This window comes from Camelina sativa, chromosome 1 (assembly GCF_030686135.1).
Source record: "Camelina sativa cultivar CO46 ecotype springtype chromosome 1, ASM3068613v1".
Taxonomy (NCBI): Eukaryota; Viridiplantae; Streptophyta; class Magnoliopsida; order Brassicales; family Brassicaceae; genus Camelina; species Camelina sativa.
In genome coordinates, this window is record NC_141880.1 from 24,205,358 (window position 1) to 24,223,246 (window position 17,889).

At 35.2% G+C, this 17,889-nt stretch overlaps 4 protein-coding genes across 4 annotated transcripts; 1 reads left to right on the top strand and 3 right to left on the bottom strand.

The window, feature by feature from the left end:
- Nucleotides 1–288: 288 nt before the first annotated feature.
- On the bottom strand, nt 289–3,208 carry LOC104710372 (replication protein A 70 kDa DNA-binding subunit B-like). Its single transcript, XM_010426953.2, has 10 exons — nt 2,680–3,208; nt 2,331–2,595; nt 2,149–2,245; nt 1,947–2,071; nt 1,782–1,866; nt 1,561–1,693; nt 1,276–1,469; nt 1,084–1,207; nt 781–993; nt 289–713 (listed from the first exon to the last, which is right to left on the bottom strand). The coding sequence occupies exons 1-9, from the start codon at nt 2,944–2,946 to the stop codon at nt 781–783; spliced, it is 1,503 nt and encodes a 500-aa protein (XP_010425255.2). The 5' UTR covers nt 2,947–3,208; the 3' UTR covers nt 289–713.
- Nucleotides 3,209–5,075: 1,867 nt separating this feature from the next.
- On the bottom strand, nt 5,076–8,710 carry LOC104700495 (succinate dehydrogenase [ubiquinone] flavoprotein subunit 2, mitochondrial-like). Its single transcript, XM_010416021.2, has 15 exons — nt 8,527–8,710; nt 8,124–8,291; nt 7,948–8,035; nt 7,635–7,781; nt 7,388–7,528; nt 7,207–7,292; nt 6,958–7,114; nt 6,738–6,881; nt 6,471–6,658; nt 6,227–6,401; nt 5,967–6,137; nt 5,781–5,850; nt 5,573–5,693; nt 5,442–5,479; nt 5,076–5,283 (listed from the first exon to the last, which is right to left on the bottom strand). Exons 1-15 carry the CDS (start codon nt 8,620–8,622, stop codon nt 5,181–5,183), a joined length of 1,893 nt encoding a protein of 630 aa, XP_010414323.1. The 5' UTR covers nt 8,623–8,710; the 3' UTR covers nt 5,076–5,180.
- A 214-nt stretch (nt 8,711–8,924) lies between these two features.
- Nucleotides 8,925–10,577, top strand: LOC104700504 (protein LIKE COV 3). Its single transcript, XM_010416030.3, has 6 exons — nt 8,925–9,147; nt 9,325–9,377; nt 9,460–9,569; nt 9,656–9,823; nt 9,893–10,117; nt 10,218–10,577. The coding sequence occupies exons 1-6, from the start codon at nt 9,019–9,021 to the stop codon at nt 10,322–10,324; spliced, it is 792 nt and encodes a 263-aa protein (XP_010414332.1). The 5' UTR covers nt 8,925–9,018; the 3' UTR covers nt 10,325–10,577.
- A 5,342-nt stretch (nt 10,578–15,919) lies between these two features.
- On the bottom strand, nt 15,920–17,886 carry LOC104700513 (uncharacterized). The gene is made up of 7 exons (XM_010416039.3): nt 17,619–17,886; nt 17,488–17,520; nt 16,986–17,093; nt 16,789–16,891; nt 16,411–16,699; nt 16,276–16,330; nt 15,920–16,181 (listed from the first exon to the last, which is right to left on the bottom strand). Exons 1-7 carry the CDS (start codon nt 17,754–17,756, stop codon nt 16,113–16,115), a joined length of 795 nt encoding a protein of 264 aa, XP_010414341.1. The 5' UTR covers nt 17,757–17,886; the 3' UTR covers nt 15,920–16,112.
- Nucleotides 17,887–17,889: the final 3 nt, after the last annotated feature.

Here is a 17,889-nt window from a genome sequence, read left to right on the forward strand (position 1 = left end):
ACCTAGGAAATTATGCAGATAAAATATTGTTATTATGCTTTTATAATATTAGTAACCATTTTATAGTAATAATAATATTTTTAAAATTTGTTGTTTATAATAATCAAACTATAATTTTTTATGGTTGAAAATGTTTTCAAAAGATTTAGTTGTATATATAAGTTATAAATGTTCTACCTATATAGAGATATAACAATTGCCCAACGGTGTATAACATTCACATTTATAATGGGTTATAATAAAACTCAATCCGGAAAGTTCGAAAATAGTGTCATTCCAAAAATTTAATAAACCAAATATGCCTTGTAATAATTTTATTAAGTTGTAAGGCCAACAACAACAACAAAAGAAAACCTATAGCAAATATTATTCTCGATGGATTCCAAAGAATATGATCCTTTATTTAGTGCTTGAAAGAAAATTAAAACTTAAAATTCCAATGATCCAATGACCGATTCATTATCTCACTTCTTCTTGTAAGTAGCCCCATTGACTCCTTCTACCATCCCTGCAGTAGCCGTCTTTGCCTATGCTATAATCTCACCCTTTGTGAGCTTCTCCTGTTTTATGTTGACAACCTTGATGTGATCCAAACAAAGTTTCTTCGTAGCAGAAGCATTATCTAGAGGAACAACTGAATCACCGGTTGATCGATTGGAAGAAGGAGTGGTAGACTCAGAGGCTTCTTCACTACTTGTAAGTAGTAGGGTTACCTAACAGAGATTCAATCAACTAAATTTTACAAAATCATATTATAAGATAATGTTAAATTGCCCATACCTAATCACCGGTGCTATCATCAGTTGGATTATCTCCACCATGAGACAGCTCAGTCACATCATCATCGTTAGTACCATCCTTGGAAAGAACTTTTGAAACCTTGTAGGTATCCAACTCATTCCACAAGTTGTCGTTTTCAATGCTTATCAGAAGCTGGTAAGTTTTCCCAACCAAATTCCTGATAGCTGCTGGCAAATTTTCTAGATCTTCCATCTGTAAAGATTATTTTTTTCGATAGCCCTTTAAATATTTATCACAATTTTACACAGCTAAAGAACAATTGTCTAACTAAAGACATATTACCTCATCAAAGGGTCCTTCAATTAGACTGTTAGCGGTACAACCAACAATCTCAGCAGCTGGGCTATCGAAAAACATTAATTTCATCTGTCCTGTTTGATCCATCACCTTGACATGTGTTTTGAACCTAAACGATTTATGTATTAGAGTGATAATGGATTACATATTAAGGATATGAGTAGTTTGCTTTAATACCTTGCTAAGATATTAGTCACTTGTGCATGGCAAGTATCACACTGCCACTTCTGTTTCTGTGTAACAAATGCATTTCCATTAGTAGTAGACTTCTCCTTGGAAACCTTCTTATTACACTTTTTACATGCAATGTAGTACCACGCCCAGTCACAGTCTATGGCGTAACTAGTACATATCAGCTTAACCTTACCAACCTACAATCAATAAAAAATCTTTACTTGTGTACTTCACACATGACATATAAATCTATTAGATTAATTAAGTCCACAATGTTCACAGTGATACCTCAATCGAGTTCAAGATATCTTGGATGGTCCCATTCACATGTTGAGCGTAGAATTCTCCATTATTTGCTAACTGTAGCTCACGTTTTGGTTTGCTCTCAAGTAAAGTGAGAGCATGACCATCATTTGGCAACCTAGACAAACAAAAGATTCAAGTTATTAATTTCTCAAAACTGTATAACTACTATATAAATACAAAAAAACATAATTACTTATACTTACTTATTCTTGAACTCGACAATCTGACCATACTCTGGATTTATTGTAAGTTGTGATGCATTGAAAGCATTTGCTATCGTCCTTACATCTACGATAGCAGTTTAAAAATAATTTAGTCAAAACTTGATAGGAAAATTTCCATTGGTTCATTTACGCATAGACACGTACCATTGTAGATTTTGATTTTAGCAAATCTCAGAAGACAAATCACCATTTCCACATCGATGTCTTGACATGCAGCGTAGATTTGATCAGCAAATGATCCCCACAAAGTACATGTTAACCTTACATCACTGTGTTGAAAGAATAACAAAAATTTTACATTAACAAGAGTTTTCATTTAAAGATCGCCATTTAAAATGTTATATACCTTTCATCCCTGAGTTCAACATCAATCTTGTTTGTTGGCTTGTTGTTAACATCTATTGTCTCCATTGCACCAACATTAACCACTTGACCAACAATGTCTGTGTTAACAAATAACCGGATTTGTCAGAAGACACATAAACTTTTGAAGAGATATTTAAAACTTTATGTTATTCATACGATTACCTATTAGGAAGTTTGGGTTGAGGTTCTCGGATATTACAGAATCAAATCGGGAAAGAGATAGGTATGGCTCGTCAGACAGAGGATCTATCCTTGCCACAACGGTTTGAGTCATGAAACTCATCTTGTATCGATGACCAGTTGGTTTGAATTTGCCACCGGCAAAACTTAACCCGAAATTTTCAACAGATCTCCATTCTCCTTGAGTGATCTTGTTCTCGAACCGATTCATCAGATTCTTTTTCACTGTAGCATGAATCTTTGTTCCCTGAAAATGACATTGTTTGTAAGATAATATTAACTTGAATATTGTTTGATTTTGTACATAATAATAATAGCTCTGTGTACTTACCTGAGTATCAGCGAGCACCATATCAAATGATTCACCAAATTGTGTTGTATATGTTCTCCATGTATGAAGGACACGGACTTGCACTTTCCAGGAAGTTTTGAAAGGCTTGACATCTCGGAGGAAAGCATAGGAAGCAACAATTGGAAGATAAGTTTCTTTGTTTGGACTCGAGAATTGATGAATTTGTGAAGATTTTACCGTATATGTTGATGAGATATTTATAGGTGATTCACGTATGCAAGCATAATGCAAGCATAATGCAAGCATAATATCTTTGATTCTTTTAATTTCCAATATTTTTTCGAATATTAAGGTTTGAGTTTAGGGAAGTTTGGATTTTTGTGATAATACTATGAGATTTTTTGAGATTATGATGTATTAAATCTTGGTAATTTGATGGATGAAGCGATGATTAAGGTAATTTGGTTTATTAGTTGGTTATGATTTGTATAGTTACCCGATCTTGATTGTTGTGGTGATGTAGTCTTAAAGTTTCGAATATTGAGGCTTGACATGGTGATATAGTCTTAAAGTTTCGAATATTAAAGTTTCAGTTTAGGGAAGTTGCGATTTTGTTAATAATACTAAGAGATATTTTGAGATTATGATGGATAATTTTAAGGTTTTTGTTTAATATCAAATATCTAATGGGTTAGGCTTTTTTTAGGTAGTGGATTTCATAGAAGCTGAATCAATCAGAGTCGAAGCCCAAAAACGTTGAAACCGGGTTATTTTTGAGAGAGGACGCGGATCCTTAATACAAACGGGTCGGGTAATGTCGATTGCTTATTTTTGACAAAATTATCCCTTCCACTTCTACAGGGAGTGGGTGGTTACAGATGCACACAATCTTGGGCAAATCCTAATATTCTACAATACTTTCATATCTTCTAACTTACACACTTGTACAAGGAGATTAGTACCAAAACTAACGGTACCGAAGGAGACTACATATTCCTCAAATCGTAGTTCCAAATCATTCAAAAGGTGAATATTACTCAGGCACAACTATGTAATGTTATATTCGACGATTGACAATTATATAATACGATACTGTAAGATTAGACAATGACAAATTATGATATTGCAATTCCGGTAAACCATGATGTAAATATGTGCAAACTACAACTAATTCAGATCAAGATTTGTTCATTCAAATGCTGAGTACCTGACGATGATAATTGAGTATCCAAATTAATATATGAGTACCTGATTTGACTCGGTAGTGTTGGGTAAGATGACAAGGTACCGCCCACGGCTCCGGTTAAGTAATAGTCTCTGCTTATGATCGATTTTTTTAAAGAATCTACGAGTATGTAAATGAAAAGAGGGATGGAACGAGAGAGAGAGAGAGAGCAGAGGCAAGACACACAGAGGAGAAGAGATCCCGGGAAAAAAAAACAATAACCCGTGCGATCTCTTCTCCAATACCCCACAAAACGTATTTTTTTATTGAGCATCAGTTTTTGACCTGCCATGCAAGCGCACCTGACATGGCAAAGGTCGGATGACAAAGATGCAATCCAGGATACCATACCTATCCACAAACACATCTTATACACCCTAAACTCACTTCAATCCAAACACACACGGCCTGGTAATCGCTAGATTATGAAACAGATTAGTCTCTTTGTATCCCAGATCTCAGCGCCTCAACGTGACCAATTCACATATCTCACATCTGATGTAGCCGTAAAGGACGATCCAAGGCCAGATCTGATCATGAATTAACAATACTCGCGATTACGTAACCATAATTCCAATAAAACGATCATAAAGAGAAGTTATAGGTGAAAGGAGATGAGATTTACCAATAGAAAAAAGCGAGATCTGAGTCAGATCTGTCGTCAACCATCAGATCTCGATCAGAACAGGGCACGGATTTGCAGATCGGGAGGATCTCTACGAAAATTAGAAACGGTAAGGATCGGAGTCGTCGCCATAGCAGCAAGAACTGAGAGGAACGTTGACGAGCGAAGGAAGCAAGAGAAGCTTTTAGAAATGGAGGCGGTGATGAGATAACCACAAGAAATGACTCGTCTCTGTTTATTTATAGGGTTAGAAATGATGGACGGTCCAGATTAAAGGCTTAGACAGTGTATGAATGGTTCAGATTCGACCGCGTGGATCATTGCGTGCCCTTCGGGTCATTATTATCTTTTAAAGCTAGGCGGTTTGCTTTATGGAAAAAATAAATAAATAGATAGACAAATAAAAAACTTCATGGGCTACAGATGTTTATTGGGCTGTGTAACATTGTGGCCTTTTTGACTAAGAATTAGAAGTTTGAAGATCTTCTAGTGGTGTGGAGTGTTTGCTTCAGTGTGTTAACTATATATAGTGTGTGAATTTTGAGTAATGTTAGGAGTGGCATTTGTTACGAATCGATTAAGAGCTTTCTTGAAAGAAAAAAGGGATAATAATAATTCTTGTAAGACAACCAATATTTTTCACAATAACCATTGTTACTGTTTCTTATTATAAACCCACCACAATGTATTTCAGTAAACACGAGCTTTAGGAGGAAAAGTGTCAACCTCATCATCCAATGTATTCATGTGCACTGGTCTGTACTCCAGTTTCACATTCCCTTCTTCCCAATACCTTCAACATATATATAAACAAAAACACTCCTTAATTGATTTGAGATTTTTTCATAAAGCATTTTACTAACACTCCTTAATGGAAACATAACTATGCTTTTGAGTTCATGATTAATCTATATTATGGCTTCAAAAGAGATAAAAAAGAGAAAAATTTACCCCAATGTGTGCTTCATCCAATTCACATCGTCTCGTTTCTGCGTAACAAACCATACCACAAATCTCTCTTAGTTATCCACATTTCGACTAAGACAAGTTTTTGTTAATGTAACAACATATATAGAACTAACCGTGAAATCCTCACGAGCATGTGCTCCTCGACTCTCCTTCCTAGCCTCAGCAGAATGCATTGTTATGCATGCATTAACCAAAAGATTCTCCAACTCCATAGTTTCTATCAAATCCGAGTTCCTAACATGTAAAGTTTCCAATTACAGAACTTATATAATCAAATTAGCCTTTAATTTAACATTCTTTTAACGTTTAAACGACTCTCACCATATCAAACTCCGATCTGTCACTTTGACATCACCAAAACTGTCCCACGTCTTGTCCATCAAATCACAACCTATGATCATCATACCCAAACAGAAATCAAAAATGAAGTTTTTAAGATTATACTGACTACTGTATTCATTAGACCCTATTCATAAGGTAAAGTTTTTTGTTTTTGTTTTTGTTTACCTTCTTCTAGTGTTTCTTGTGTACGGAAGACAGCAGCATTGTTTTGCATTACTCGTTGCATGTTTAAACGGATTTTAGAAGTTGGAAGCGAACCATTTGAGTTTCTTATCCGGTCCAACCATTTGATACTCTTCTCACCCGCATCCTTCTCTAGAGGTTTCAGTATCTCGCCTAAATTAAACAACATAAGAATTCAGAAACACTCACATGTATCAAACTAACGAGATGCATGGAAATATATGTATTAATTGCGTGCTTACCAGGTTTTTGAATCTCTGCAACTCTGTTTGCACAAGCTCTCCCAAAAACAACTATGTCAAGAAGTGAATTTGCGCCAAGTCTATTAGCGCCATGAACCGATGCACAAGCTGCTTCTCCTGCAGCCATTAGTCCAGGAACTATAGCATCTGTATCATCACCTCTAACGGTAACAACCTGAGAATGACACCAAAGTAATTCAAGTACTGAACATATACATTGAAATTCTTCAATCTTTTCATTTACCTCTCCATGGTAGTTTGTGGGAATACCACCCATATTATAATGCACAGTAGGCAATACAGGAATTGGCTCTCTTGTAACATCAACACCCGCAAAAATAGCCGCAGTCTCAGATATGCCAGGAAGCCTTTCTTTAAGCACCTCTGATGGTAGATGGTTTAAGTGAAGATATATATGATCCTTCATAGGTCCTGTTAAAGAACAATGTTGCATATGGTAAAGCTAATTTCTTATACATGTGTCTAATTAAAATGAGTGATCTAATATTACCTGCACCACGTCCTTGTCGGATTTCCATAGTCATTGATCTTGAAACAACATCTCTTGAAGCAAGATCTCTAGCCGTGGGAGCATACCTGTCCATGAATTTCTCTCCTTCACTGTTTCTTAGAATCCCACCTTCACCTCTAGCTCCTACACGTTCATATTGACAAAGTTAGAAACCAATTAAATCTTTAATGATTTGATCAATGCAGGAAGAAACACATACCTTCTGTGATTAGACATCCAGCTCCATATATACCAGTAGGATGAAACTGAACAAACTCCAAGTCCTGTAACGGTAGCCCGGCCCGTGCAACCATAGCATTGCCATCTCCTGTGCATGTATGTGCTGAAGTTGCAGAAAAATAAGCTCTTCCATAGCCCTGAAGTTCATTTATGGATAATGATTAATTAGTTACTGTATGTTTCATAAATCCAAGAAATATATTCAGTTCAAGAAACAATTTAGTTTTACCCCAGTAGCTAAAATTGTAGAACCAGCATGGAAACGATGTAAAGTTCCATCTTCCATGTTCAGTGCAATGACTCCTTGACAGGTTCCTGCACGTCATATAAAACCTTCTTAGTATATCAATAATGTAACATTGAAGGATCATACATACGCTTAATAATAAACCTTCTTAATTAGTACTTACCATCACTGTTCATTATCAAATCCAAGGCAAAGTATTCCACAAAGAATTGAGTGTTGTGTTTCATTGCTTGTCCATAAAGAGTATGTAACAGAGCATGCCCGGTGCGGTCAGCCGCACATGAGCAGCGGTATGCTTGACCACCTGAATAAATTAAAGAGATAAGGGTAAAAATAATGATAAGCTTGAAAGCAATCGATCATCATATAATTATTTCAATCGTGAGATTGCATAAACCAAAGATTAAAACCTTTTCCAAAATCAAGACTCTGGCCACCGAAAGCTCGTTGATATATTTTGCCATCTTCTGTTCTAGAAAATGGTAATCCATAATTCTCAAGCTCAATCACAGCTTTTGGAGCTTCCCTGCACATAAACTGAATTGCATCTTGATCACCTACAGAACCAAAAAAAAAAAAAAAAACAAGTTAGATCTAAATATAGAAACTTGCAGAAATAAGTAACTTGTATAGTAAAAAGAAGCTACATTGCACATCAACAAGTTACATCACTATAGAAGACAATACAAGATTAAGCCAAAAAAAAATCATCATCATGCATACCTAACCAGTCACTTCCTTTGACAGTATCATACATATGCCATCTCCAGTCATCTTCAGTCATATTACCCAAGGCAGCATTTATACCTCCCTTCAACAAATAATTTCATAAACTTAATCAATAAGAAATTTAAACTTATATTATTAGCTTAATTACTAAATTAAATAAATGTAGGTACCTGAGCTGCAACTGTATGAGAACGAGTTGGAAAAAGCTTGGTGATACAAGCTGTGTTAAAACCATGTTCTGATAAACCTATTGCTGCTCTAAGCCCAGCACCACCAGCTCCTACAACAACCGCATCATAGGTATGATCCACGATCGTATACGATGATCTATCCCCTGTCTTTAATTAGCCACAAAATTTGAATTAGAATTAGGTGATGTGACATCTCAAACTAAAAATTTATCATACATAAAAAGCATATTCCATTATTAATCACACAATTCAAAACAGAACCAACTCATTGACGCTACCAAATCCGAACAACGCACGAAATAAGTCAACCAATGAAATGATGAGTAACCTCAAAGACCAAACGAAATCAGAGTTATTCAAAACAATGTCGTCGTAGTCGTACCGAAGGAGTTGAGAAGAATCTGGAGAGTTGAGACGTGACGAAAGCGCCATTAGATTCCGATCTCCTCGACGACGCTACTCGAAGGCACCGCCACATCTCTCCGCACTTACTCACCACGAACTCGTAACACACCAAAATGGAAGAAGACTCGTATTATACAATTTGGATAAAGAATTTGAAAAAATGTTGCCCTCAACGTGCCAAATTGGCTAATATAGAATTTGAAAAAAAAACGTTGATAAAATTCCAAAACTGCCCATAGACTTGGTTAACGAAACGCCACGTCAGATGATTGACAGTCGAATACAATACGGGCTTCATAAGGCCCAGTAACAAGTGATGAAAGTAAATGGGCTTTATAGAGCCCATCAGCAAATGCATGCTCTTCTTCTTGCTTTGGCGAAAGCAGTTGGTTGCTCTGCTCTCTCACTCACGCCGGAGAAGAAGAGACACATCGGACAGACCGAAGAATCCATTCATATATATAGAGAGATGGAACCGAGGGAGAGAGATCTGGAGCGATTGATCCCGATGCATAAATCCGGAGCTTCACCTCGCGACGTCGTTTTGTCTGTTCCGCCGTCTCCTCTCGCTTCTCCGATCCACGTTGCCGGAAGAGAGGTTTCTCTCTCTCACTCCCCTGTTTCTTTTCTTACAGAAACAAACATTACATAGGATTTATATTTTTCGCAAACTTTTTAAACATCTAGATTGTGAAATGTGTTGGGCAAGTTTTTGACCTAGAGCTTGAAGCTACTTGTATGTTAAGTTATTCAAATGTGTGTATCTACAATACAGGCGATTTACAAAGTCATCCGAAGCTGGGCCTCCAAAAAGTTCATGACCGGATGGTAAAATCTCGTTTAAATTACTCTGATCAAAGGTTTTTGAAATTAACACATTGATCTTCTAGATTTATCTCTTGTGTTACAGTGTCATTCTGTTACCAATCGCTGTCACATTCTACTTCACATGGTGGTTTATTCATTTCGTTGACGGGTTCTTCTCCCCAATCTATACCCATCTCGGAATCAATATGTTCGGTTAGTTTCATTTTTTATCTCTCAGCTCAGTTGCATATTTAGTCGTCACATTACTTGTTTTTTTCTGTCTAATGAAAAACTTACAGGTCTTGGATTTGTGACATCCATCACATTCATCTTTCTGGTTGGTGTATTCATGTCTTCATGGCTTGGAGCTTCAGTTCTCAGTATTGGAGAATGGTTTATCAAGAAGATGCCTCTCATCAGTTACATCTACTCAGCTTCTAAGCAAATCAGCGGAGCAATCTCACCAGGTAAAATCTTGTAATCTTTCTTATACCAACAAGTACTAAAAAGACTTACCTTTGATCTCCTATTATCAGATCAAAGCTCAGGTGCATTCAAGGAGGTAGCCATTATCAGACATCCTCATATGGGAGAATACGCTTTTGGTTTCATTACATCGACAGTGATTCTTCGAGGTCGTGCTGGTGGAGAAGAGCTCTGTTGTGTCTATGTCCCCACCAACCATCTTTATCTTGGAGACATTTTCCTTATTAGCTCAAAGGACATCATAAGACCTAATCTCTCTGTCCGGGAATGCATAGGTAACTTGTGACTTGATTTGGCAACTCTCTTCAAACGTTCTGGAGATGTAATAAAACCATCTCAATGCTCAAATTTAATCTTCTTTTGTTTTTGCAACAGAAATCGTTATCTCTGGTGGTATGTCGATTCCACAGATGCTAACAACTTTGGACTCAGAGACTATTCACAGGTCGGTTGTTGGAACCTATGCCATTCCACCCGTGTGAAATTGATGAATCATGGTTTTTTATCCACAAGCTGAAATGGAGCTTGCTGGTTAGGTTACTGCAACATTTGCTAATCCAAAAATGTTGGAAAGTTCTGGAATCATAATGATATATAAGTGAAAGATTTAGATTTTTTGATGTGTTGTTTAAGCCTAGTTTTAGCTTGGACACACACAGAGTCTAAAAGAAGTTATATTTGATTTTTGTTTTTCTGTACAAAATAAATTGCTTCAAGAGAGTTTTGTGTTTCAAACCAAAAGGCTTATGACAAACTAAAGTATGCCCAAGAACATAAACTCAAACAGATCATTTATCTCTCTAATGGATTCTTAATGAAAATAACAGTTTTTTTTTTCTTGGCTTTCTGTATGTTGGAGACGTGATGAGTCTGAATCGTGATAAACTAGTAGGCTAGTAGTAGTAGATTAACAATTTATCAGATTGAAGTCTCTCATAGGTTTTGAGTACATTACTAGGAAAACAAAATAAATCAACTCACACGTAAAAAAGGAAAGATGTTATAGATATATTATATTATATTATATGGATGCCATTATCGGTCCATTAGTGTAAACCCTAAAATTGTATCATATATATATGTTGTATCCTATGCAATAGAGGAATAATATAAGAGAACAATTCCCTAAACCTCTTGTTTATAACACGTTCAGCACGCTCTAAACTCTAGCTATATTAAAAAAAAAAAACTAGCAGTCTTACCGTTCCAAAATTTCTTTCTCTCCCACGTCCCCTAACCATGTCGGGTGCAAACACAAAATTTCTACCGCCGTCTCCCCTTTATCGTTCATTATAGAGAGTTTACTACTGCAACATGGTTTTATATGGAGAACTGAAGAAATAATTACTCACCAAAATCTCTAGCCGACGTATGGTCTGATGCATATCAATTTCAATGACGTTTCTGATTTCCGATCACCCATTACTATAGAGATAAGTATTATTTATTTCTCTATTATAATCACCATCGTCTAATGCTCTATCATGGTAGCTAGAACGGTTTCCCTAATATATATAAAATTTATTATTATAAAATAATTATATTTCTTGGCAAAACCTTTTAGATTTTGAAATAAAATCTTTAGGTAACAAAGAAATATATATAACTATATATATATAAGAAATGGTGCTTAATATTTATTTAGCACTCATTTATATAATTGTTTATAATGTTTGTGATTTACTATATTTGTTTAATCACAAATTTAAATCTAATTAAAGTTAGATATAATATCATGATAAAATATTTCAAATCATGTCTCCAACTTTTTTATGGTGAATACATTGAAAATTTAGTAACAAATTACTAAATAATGATTATTGATCATGTTTTCTTGGCATCACTTCTATAGGGAGGTTTAAGTCCAAGTATATGACTATAAAAATTCACTAATTCTTTAGAATAATCTAAAGAAAGTAAATGACTAAAAGTCTATAAGATAATATATAAAAACTACCTTGATTTCAATTATTACCAAATTCATATAATTGAAAATAATATTTTTGATGGAAAGATATTAGAAAATACATAATTCACTTGTCACAAAATATTGTTGTCATGTAGACACAATATAGTGAAAAATACATTTAAAAAAAATATATATATTATAATCTTATTTTTTTGTGACTGTGTAAAATTATGAGATGTTGATGTAAATCACATCCTATTGGTTTGATCTATTCATTGAACTGAATATGACTTTGCAAAAAATATAATGCCACATCAATGATAAGAAAGTTGCTATAAAAGTGGTTATAAATGTGGGTATGATATATATATAAGGTCGCGGTTAAGTCGACTAGTATTTCCACTATAAGTGAATAATAAGTACATGAGGTATTTATCTCATCTATATATGATGATGATGAAAGAAGTTAGTGTGAGACAATTTCCACTATTCTACTACAATAATAAGAAGTATTAGAAAAAGTATTGAAAGCTCTTGAAGAGTATTGCCTATGGGAACATAATTTGATAATTATGTGTTATAGTCTCCCAGTTAGTCTCAAAGTCAAAAGGGAGTAAGATATAATACGTGACCCAATTTGAGAATATTATTGATTACAGAGTGGGATTTAAATCGAGACTGAAAGACATGAAGTGTCATCATCTCGAAGGGGAGAATTAATGAATCCCACATACAGGGGTGATGAAACAAATATAAGATTATGTTCACACTCAAAATGAGTTTAATCACTCTTATGAAAGTGCAAATCTTAAGGATTTGAAAAGTAATCATGTTGAGACAATAAGCGAAGAAAATACTTTGAAATCATAAGTATTATTACCCAAGTCAATAAAAGTATTTTAGAGATTACATGCATTATCTAGAAGACAAAATGCTTTGTGAAAATCTCACTGTTAGGCATGACCGGTTAAGCCATTCCGGTTCAGTAATGATGCGAAAGACTGAAAAGATTCATTAGAGAACCTAAAGAGTTTTCCTAGTGATTTCTTATGTGTGCTACTTTACAAAGCAAGCCGATTATATGGCTTTCACTAACCCCATGAATTTGGATAATGTCAATTTTCTGGTATGTATTCAAAAGAGATATTGTGGACTGATCATCCACTATATATTCTTATTATCAACTTGCAACCTTTAGTTTGCAAGAGTATTTGGTTAATTGACAATAGTGGTGAAACCAGGCTATGTGATTGACAAAAATGACTCTATATGTCAATAAATTCGCATCAGGCCAACGGATTATTATAGATACTCCCCACTATAACTGGTTTGGGTCAGAAACCAGATATATTCCATCTAAATGTGTTATACATCTTGAGTTGCTCCACCACAATGATTAAGATGGGATTTGAAAGAATGTTGGAAATATGTTGGATATAAATCTCTCTTGATGATTGAATATCTTGAGATGTAGAGACTGTTGTTTCAATGAGTCAGTCTTTCCAACATGAGGGGGAGAGAATAAACAGCTGGTAAAGAAATATATTGGAAGAAATTATCTTGATCCTCATACTAAGAAATGTGCGCTAGAAATTGAAAAGATAATTTACTGGCAAAGTTTGCAAAGATGCTAAAGGTATGCAAGAACCATTTTCTGACCTTGAGTGAAAAAGTCACATATACCAATTGTGCTCCAATTAATGTCCTAGAAGGATAAGATCAACTCCTATTAAGTCTATAGATCGCATGAAGTGTGATAGACTTATGGTTCCAAATATAAGCATCCTCATAAAAGAAAAAGAGCATAATTTAATATGGCACCGAGGAAGCAAAGAGTTATGAAAAATCTCTAGAATAGATTTAGACATGAGTAGAAAGAGATTCAGGTACCTGAGAATCATAATGAAAGGAAATCTGAACAAGTTGAGTCATGTCTAGAATGAAAAGGAACCAATAAGAAAATCGACGTCGGAATATGTTTGCATGTAGTGTTGCAGTTGTTAATTGTATTGATGAAAATCGAGGATCATAAACAGCGGTTAATCGAAAGTTTTATTGAAAAGTGTACACAAAAAATGATTGGTTAATCATTGAAAGAAGTAACTATGAAATAACTCAAATCTCTTGAAGAGATAATATTTGGACTTGTAGTCCTTACACTTGAAAGTGTAAAATGAGTGGGACATAAGGGGATTTTTATGAGAAATGTACTCTCATATGGTGGAAGCAACTATTTTAGATCCCTTATGAGTTTTGACAAGAAGAGTAATACTTGATTCAATCTATTGAGAAGTTTTCAAACTGTCAGAAGTTTCCCTTAAAGTGATCATATTGCTAGAAGCAATATTTTATAGTTCTCGAGAAAAAGTTTTGTAGACTTTTGACACCTTTGGGGAGAAAATGGTGAGAGTTTATTTCTATGAGAGTGTAGATCATTGTTGTTGATCTTAGGGATCTCATAATGGGTTGAAAATAGATAGGGAACAAGCTAAGTGAATATCTTAGGGTTGTGTAAATTCGAGATGGAACACTAATTGTAATTGTGTTCAAGAAGTATTTTCAACAAAGTTTGAGGACGTAGGCATTCGCTGAACCTCGTTAAAAGAAATTTTGTGTGTCTCTTACCTCTTTACCACTTACAAGTGGTTCTTTTTATCTGATCTCCGGTAGAGATTTCACATACCAAGGAATATATGGAGAAATAATCAGTGAAGAAATATTACTCCTAAAAGATGGAGAAATCAAATTATCTAAGATCAGATATTTCATGAAATTTCTTAAGGTTACAGATTTGACATCTGATGAAATATATGTTATCTCAGGATGCTTACATCATCTTACATAGAAAAATGGTCTTGAAGTACCATACTAATAAGACGAGTTGAAAGAGAAAAGTTTAAAAGGAGATTATGAATAACTCCTATGTATAAGAGGATTATTTGGAAGATTGTATATAAAAGAAGATTTGGGCTTAAAGTGCAAATAGATCTTCTATATGAAAGGGTTCAAATGACTTGAAGTTTAAAGACCCGAAAGAATATACGATGATCATATGAGTTTGTACCTGAAAGCGTTGTTTTTAACAGTTCAGAAAGTTGATATATATGATCATAATACATAACGTGAAGATGATGCTTTCAGGGGGAGATATATGATCATAAGTGTGGTTGTACTCTTTTCCCCTTATCATGGTTTTTATCCCATTGGGTTTTTCCATGAAAGGTTTTTAACGAGACAACAAAACGCGAAAGATAAACACTTAAGGAGGAATATTATGATTCCAATGGTGAAAGACTATCATCTTCAAAGTCGTTGAAATACATTGATGAGATTGTGAGAAACAAAGATAATGATAAAAATAAGTCACTTGCGAGACCCATGACCAATAGAAGAATGGCGATACACGTTTACTACATATTCGTTCAAGTGAAGGTTTGGTGAATCATTTACCAAGGCGTTTGCAACCACTACTTTTTAGAAGTTACTTCATCATATCGGATTGTGACATTTCGAAGATTTCAAGTGATGTACTCAAGAGGGGGAGTAAAAGCGCGCTGCACTCTTTTTCCCTTAGCCATGGTTTTTCCACTGGGTTTTCCTGGTAAGGTTTTTAGCGAGGCAGCATTTTATATGTGCATTTGTGACTATATTTTTATAATGGTCATCCAAGGGGGAGTGTTATAGATATATTATATTATATGGATGTCCATTATCGACTCATTAGTATAAACTCTAAACTTTAATATTGTATCCTATATATATATATTGTATCCTACAGACGAATAATACAAGATAACAATTTCCTAAACCTTTTGCTATAAACGAAAGGGATATTGTTTTCTAATAATACACAAGTAGCTAGATGATAAGAAACATTAAAACAAAGCAAAATAAAACTTACGAGAGACCGACCTGTCCTCCTCCTCCGAGGCTTTGAGATGATGATCAAGACGAAGAATTCCTTGGAAAAGAAGAGAATTGACAAGGATCAAGACCGCTACGAAATATGTGTTGTTTAGCTTAGACACAAAATATAAAGAAGTAGTATTTGAGATATTCTTTTTTTCGTGTACAAAATAAAAGAGTGTTTTGTTACACGAAGTATTCGAGCTATTGTCTTTCACATCAATGCGTTTCAATTCAGCAGTTTTATAACAAGTCCAAACTATGCGCAAGAACACAAATGTTTCTCATATAGCATTGTTTTTGTTGTCAAATCTTGAAAAAGAATGAGAGAGATACATTGGTGATTCTTGGCCATTATGCAATCTCATTACTGGTGGATTCTCATAAATTAAACCCATCTTTCAGAAGCAACCTTATCAATTAATGCTACAATAATGCCTATGTGTAAAGTAAAGTCAAGAGAGTGCAGAAGAGAGGGACTTGTATGCATCAACGCAGAGTTTAAACATCTCTTGCGCTGCCGCCTGCGATATCAATCACATTACCAAAAAACAATTTGTCAACAGATAAAATCAAAAACAAAACCTGAAACAATCCAATCTTTGTTTAAAAGCATACCTGAGAAGGCCCCTGGTGCTTATCCGGATGCCACTTCAAAGCAGCAGTCCGGAAGCTGCAAAACAAGAAGAAAGCTTTCACGAACACTCATTTATAGAATTTAGGGGAGCATTGGAAGCAATTGAAAAGACTTACGCATTCTTAACATCATCAATTTTGATGGGACCATCTAGAGGCAGTCCTAGAACAATCCTCTCAGACCGAGACCCAACATTCAAAGGTTCATCAATAGACTCGTTAGTTCTGCTCCTTTGAGATTCAGTGGTCCAGCTCCAGCCTTCTCTCCATTCAAATCCGGATGTCGAGTCTCTCGAATATGAGGATTTCTGAGACTGAGTTGTCCACCTTTCTCTCCATTTGCTCTCAAATGTATTATTAGCATCAGTGCCAAAGTCATCTTCAGCGTTTCCTTCTCTGTGCCATCCTAATTTACAAACAAACAAAAGGATACAGTAAAGTTAGAGCCAAGAGTTGTGTGGTGGTACTAAGAAAAAGGCAAAGAAAGCAACTCACTTTTTGTTTTCTTATCCCGAGGCTTCTTTCCCCGGCCAGGTGGAGGTTTTTTCTTCATATGCCTATCCCGGATAAGCGGATTTGGCCCGAAATGCCACTCATTCTACGCATAAGAAAAGACAGTACATGTAAACACATTGAGCAAACACATTGAAAACGAATAGGGTAGATTGAGAACAATAGCATTAGGAATATACCTTAAGCGGATCATTAATTCCCCTGTGGAAGAGGAGTTTGTCTACAGTCTTTTTAGCGCTAGTGCGTCCCTTCTCCTTTACGGTACATGTGAATCTTACGGAGGAGTTCTGGGATCAACATTTTGTAGCTTCAGAGGAGAACTGACTCTCTTATGAGTTTGAATAGATACACATACAAATGACCACACACTCATACACACCAAAACTTTCCACTTCTTGACAAGACCAGCACAGTTTTTAAACATGAACTTATCAACACACAGATTGCATTTCTACCCTTTCCTCATAGAAAGTACAAAACATTTGCAAAACAAATTTGGTTGTAATGTCAGCTACATGACCATATCATGTGATCCTACTTTGACTAAGGCAACCCAAATTTGATAATAAATCATAGATTTACACAAAACCCATATAACAATTCCTATTCTTGATTCCGATCCGATCAGTGCATCAACCACAGGACCTTTATTCAAAGTTTCATTATTCATAAAAATCTTACCTTTGAAGATCTTTCGCCTTCAGAGGCCTTATCCTGCGACCAGAATCAATCAGAGAGCATCAAAACATCTAATTACAGAGTACACAAAGATTCAAATGATGAAGCTAAATATTTATAGAGAAAGATCTTACGGAACCATTCCTCGATTTCTCAGACAGAACACTCGTGGAATGAAATGGAGCCAAACGAATTGCTTCTGTTGCGTTTGGTAATGACAATTCTACAATCGAAGAACTTTTCAGAGACAAAAGGCTTCTCAATCTCAACATAGTTGGATCCAACACAAACAAAAAGAAAAATGTGAACTTTTCAATAAACAAATGCGAAGGTTTAAAATTTCATTGACGCGAAATGAGAGAATTGAGGAAGAAATGGGAAAGAAGACGACGGAGAAAGGTTAAA